Source organism: Pseudophryne corroboree, chromosome 2, assembly GCF_028390025.1.
Source record: "Pseudophryne corroboree isolate aPseCor3 chromosome 2, aPseCor3.hap2, whole genome shotgun sequence".
NCBI lineage: Eukaryota > Metazoa > Chordata > Amphibia > Anura > Myobatrachidae > Pseudophryne > Pseudophryne corroboree.
This window is the reverse complement of record NC_086445.1, coordinates 17,752,666-17,756,017: the sequence shown is the minus strand read 5'-3', so window position 1 is coordinate 17,756,017 and position 3,352 is coordinate 17,752,666. Positions and strand designations below refer to the sequence as shown.

The window sequence follows — 3,352 nt, the reverse complement described above, 5'->3', positions numbered from 1 at the left end:
AAGGTTACCTTAAGGGAGCTCAGCTTTTCAGACTCACACAAGGCTGTATGTGACACAAGGAACTGGCCCAGATTCCAACTCAGCCTCCTGATTTATACTTCCTGGTCCTTGATGATTGGTGGGCAGGATTAGGTGATGTCACTGTCATGTGACTACTCTAGCCAAGGCTGTGATGTAGAATGAGGCCTAGCAGGCCAAGAGAACACTGAAGCCTGGACTTCTGCAAAACACAGGATGCTTGCTTTTAGATTACTGAATTCAGCCTCACACAGGAGATCACCACAGGTGGAGCTGATTACCTCTCAGGCAGAGAACTCAGGAAAACTCATAGTGCTGACAAGCTGTTTAACTCCGTGAGTGAAAAGACACAGGATCCAGGACAGATGGCAGGGGTAAGTCACCAAATATAAACCTACAGTCAGGATTGTGACACTGATTCAGCAACAGTGGTAAAAGTGCTGAAATCACTATGCTCAAACGCCACTGCACGCATGAATGAGGTCTTAAATTGCGATCGCAGTTCTAGTCCCTGCGGGGGGCGGGAACAGGGCATTGATGCGTTTTGTAGGCATCGATGTGCCGTTCAGGGGGGCGGCGCGGTCTGCACAACAGAGGTGTGTCTGAACCATTTGTGGGGTGGGCAGTGGCGTCACAAGGGGGGTGCGGGGGGTGCGGCCCGCTGCCGGGTGTCACCCGCCGAGGGGTGACACCAAAATGCCAGCTCCTGCTTAGAGACAGGAGCTGGGTGCTGCACTGTTACATTATGTGCAGCACTCGGCTCCTGTCACTCTGTAGGAGCCAGCACTGCAAGCACAGCACTCCCCGGGAGTGAGCCTACACCTCCTAAACCCCCCAAGTGACAAAAAAAACCGGGTGTCGGGACGCGAAGCTCCGCCCCTTCTCAGAAAGCACCGCCCCTTTCCAGTCATTCAAGCAGTGAAAACGGATGCCAGCCCGTGAAGCCCCGCCCCTTCTCGCGAAGCCCCGCCCCCTCTTTTGCCGCCGCACCGGGTGTCCAAGAGGTGAGTGACGCCTCTGGGGGTGGGCCACAGTGGCTGCGTGATGTCACACGCAGCCACTGCGACCCAAAACATGGCTGCCCGGCAACTGCCTTCGTAGATAGGCTACGTAGGTAGGGGGTAACCCTTAAGATGTGAGCGCATCGCTGTATAGCGATGTCCTCGCATTTTAGCATAGGGGTGGACCTGGCATGCGGGGCGGCCTTTTCCCTGTTCTCGCCGGACCCCCACATGCTAGAGACATAAGTTGAAGTTTTGCGATTTCTCCCAAAACTACAACTCACGCTGAATCTGACCTTTAGCCTCATACATTCCTTTCTTTCTTTACTTACTTCCTTTCTTTCTTCCCACTCACTGCTTGACCCATTCCAGTCTGGCTTCCGTCCTCTCCACTCATCTGAAACTGCCCTCACAAAAGTCTGCAATGACCTCCTTTCTGTTAAATCTAAGGGCCACTACTCTCTACTTATTCTTCTTGACACTCTCTGCTGCTCTCTCTGTTGCTTTTGACACTGTGGACCATCCTCGCCTACTGCAAATCCTTCACTCCATTGGTCTGCCTGATGCTGCCCTCTCGTGGCTGTCTTCCTACCTCTCTGACGGTTCATTCTCCCCAACCCACCCAGACACAAGATGGTGTACTCCCACAGACACTGTTACCTTGGCCTACAAATATGTGCCCTTGTCTGTAACCTCAGAGTTGGGCACCTAATGATGATGTCAGTGTTTGCACGTTGATAAATAAGCCTTAAAGAGCCTGAACACAATAATGACACTTGTTTTCACAGGTGGACGCTCAGTGGGGGCAGCTGGGAATGTTTGAGTATTCCTTTGACGACCAATATGTTGGATGCCTCAACCAAATGGAGGCCCTAGTGCCAGATTTACTGAGGAAGGAAAGGCAGAATGACAAGGCATTGGACAATGCTTGGAAAAATGCTTCTGAAACTTGGCTGATAAAAAAGTCCTCAATGAAAACTCTTCCTGAGGGATTTAAAGATGAACATGGGATAGCACTATTAGTGCACGTCAATAATGAAACTAAGTTAAAACACGCTGTAGTGCAATATGAAATGGATCCCCAATCATTCATGTACCACTCATTCCATTTTTACCTCACCAGAGCCTTGACTTTGCTCCGAGCCGGGTGTGATGGGAAACCACTGACCACCTATATGGGGACCAACATTATCAGTTATCCGCCTCTTGGGTCCCTGCACCATGTCAGACTCGAACATTTTCTTTCTACAACTGCTGACCTCAGTCTGGCGCAGACGTTTGCAAACGGGTCTTTCTTCAATATCACCACATGCTTCGGGGTAGAAGTACACAACTTCTCCATTAGACCTTTCGAGAAAGAGGTGGTGATTCCAGTGAATGAGGTGTTTCATGTCTCTGAAAACATCAAGGAGGGGAACATATTCATCCTGCAGAGCAGTAAGAAGAGGTGCAGCTACTACAACTGTGCCTACCTGGGAGGTAAATTACTGAGTAATGAGGTCTAACAGACACAATAATGTCAGTGTCACCAACCACTACCTCCCAACGTCCACCATGCTTTGTGGGGTTTGACTGGTTGTCGGCCCCTTGCCATTACCAAATGGTCCTACTGGGCACTCAGGTGTCATTCCAGTGGGTTTTTTTTTTCTGCACTAATTATCACAAGGTGCATACTGTATATGGCTGAATAAACATTAAATGAATGAGCAAAAAACAGGTTTTATTACTACAACAGTAAAAACATATACAGTATGTAGGCAATCGATTGCAACAATTAATAATATCAAGTTAATATCATGTGGCCTTTCATCAACAAAAGTATCCAGTATTACCCACAACTCTTCTATTCCTGATTTATATTTGCAAACGGATAGAAGTATTGCACATGAATATTTAAAAAGCGTGCGTCTCTCCTTGGACACGTTCCTGAATAAAAATTTTCCTCTGCGGTGGCTCAGCCGTTTATGGAGGTATATATTATAAGGGCACGGTCGTGCCCTTATATTAAGGCTGAATTGAACAAACAGAATTCTCCCATAGGGAACTTCTGAGATAGGGACATGGTGTTTGAGGGACTACACCTTAAAAGTGATTGGACGTACTCAGCTGAAATTTGGCATGGACGCGTAGAATCGTCACCCGGTGCTGCATGCCAAATTTCAGGGCAAAATAATAAAAAAATAGGAATTGGGAGCAACCTAAAGTTTCAACTGTCAGTTTTTTTCTGCTACTTCCTGTATGGCTTTTTGGCACCGTTTTCCCATGTAGTCTATGAGAAAGATTTTTGGGAAGGCATAACTCATGGTAGAGTAATAATTAAGACTCTGGGTTTG

The 3,352-nt window shown here is 47.9% G+C and overlaps 1 protein-coding gene across 1 annotated transcript; it reads left to right on the top strand.

Annotated features, from left to right (window-relative positions):
• The first annotated feature begins 383 nt into the window (after positions 1-383).
• On the top strand, positions 384-2,524 carry LOC134989160 (ecto-ADP-ribosyltransferase 5-like). Its single transcript, XM_063950591.1, has 2 exons — positions 384-392; positions 1,808-2,524. The coding sequence occupies exons 1-2, from the start codon at positions 384-386 to the stop codon at positions 2,522-2,524; spliced, it is 726 nt and encodes a 241-aa protein (XP_063806661.1).
• The last annotated feature ends 828 nt before the right edge of the window (positions 2,525-3,352 follow it).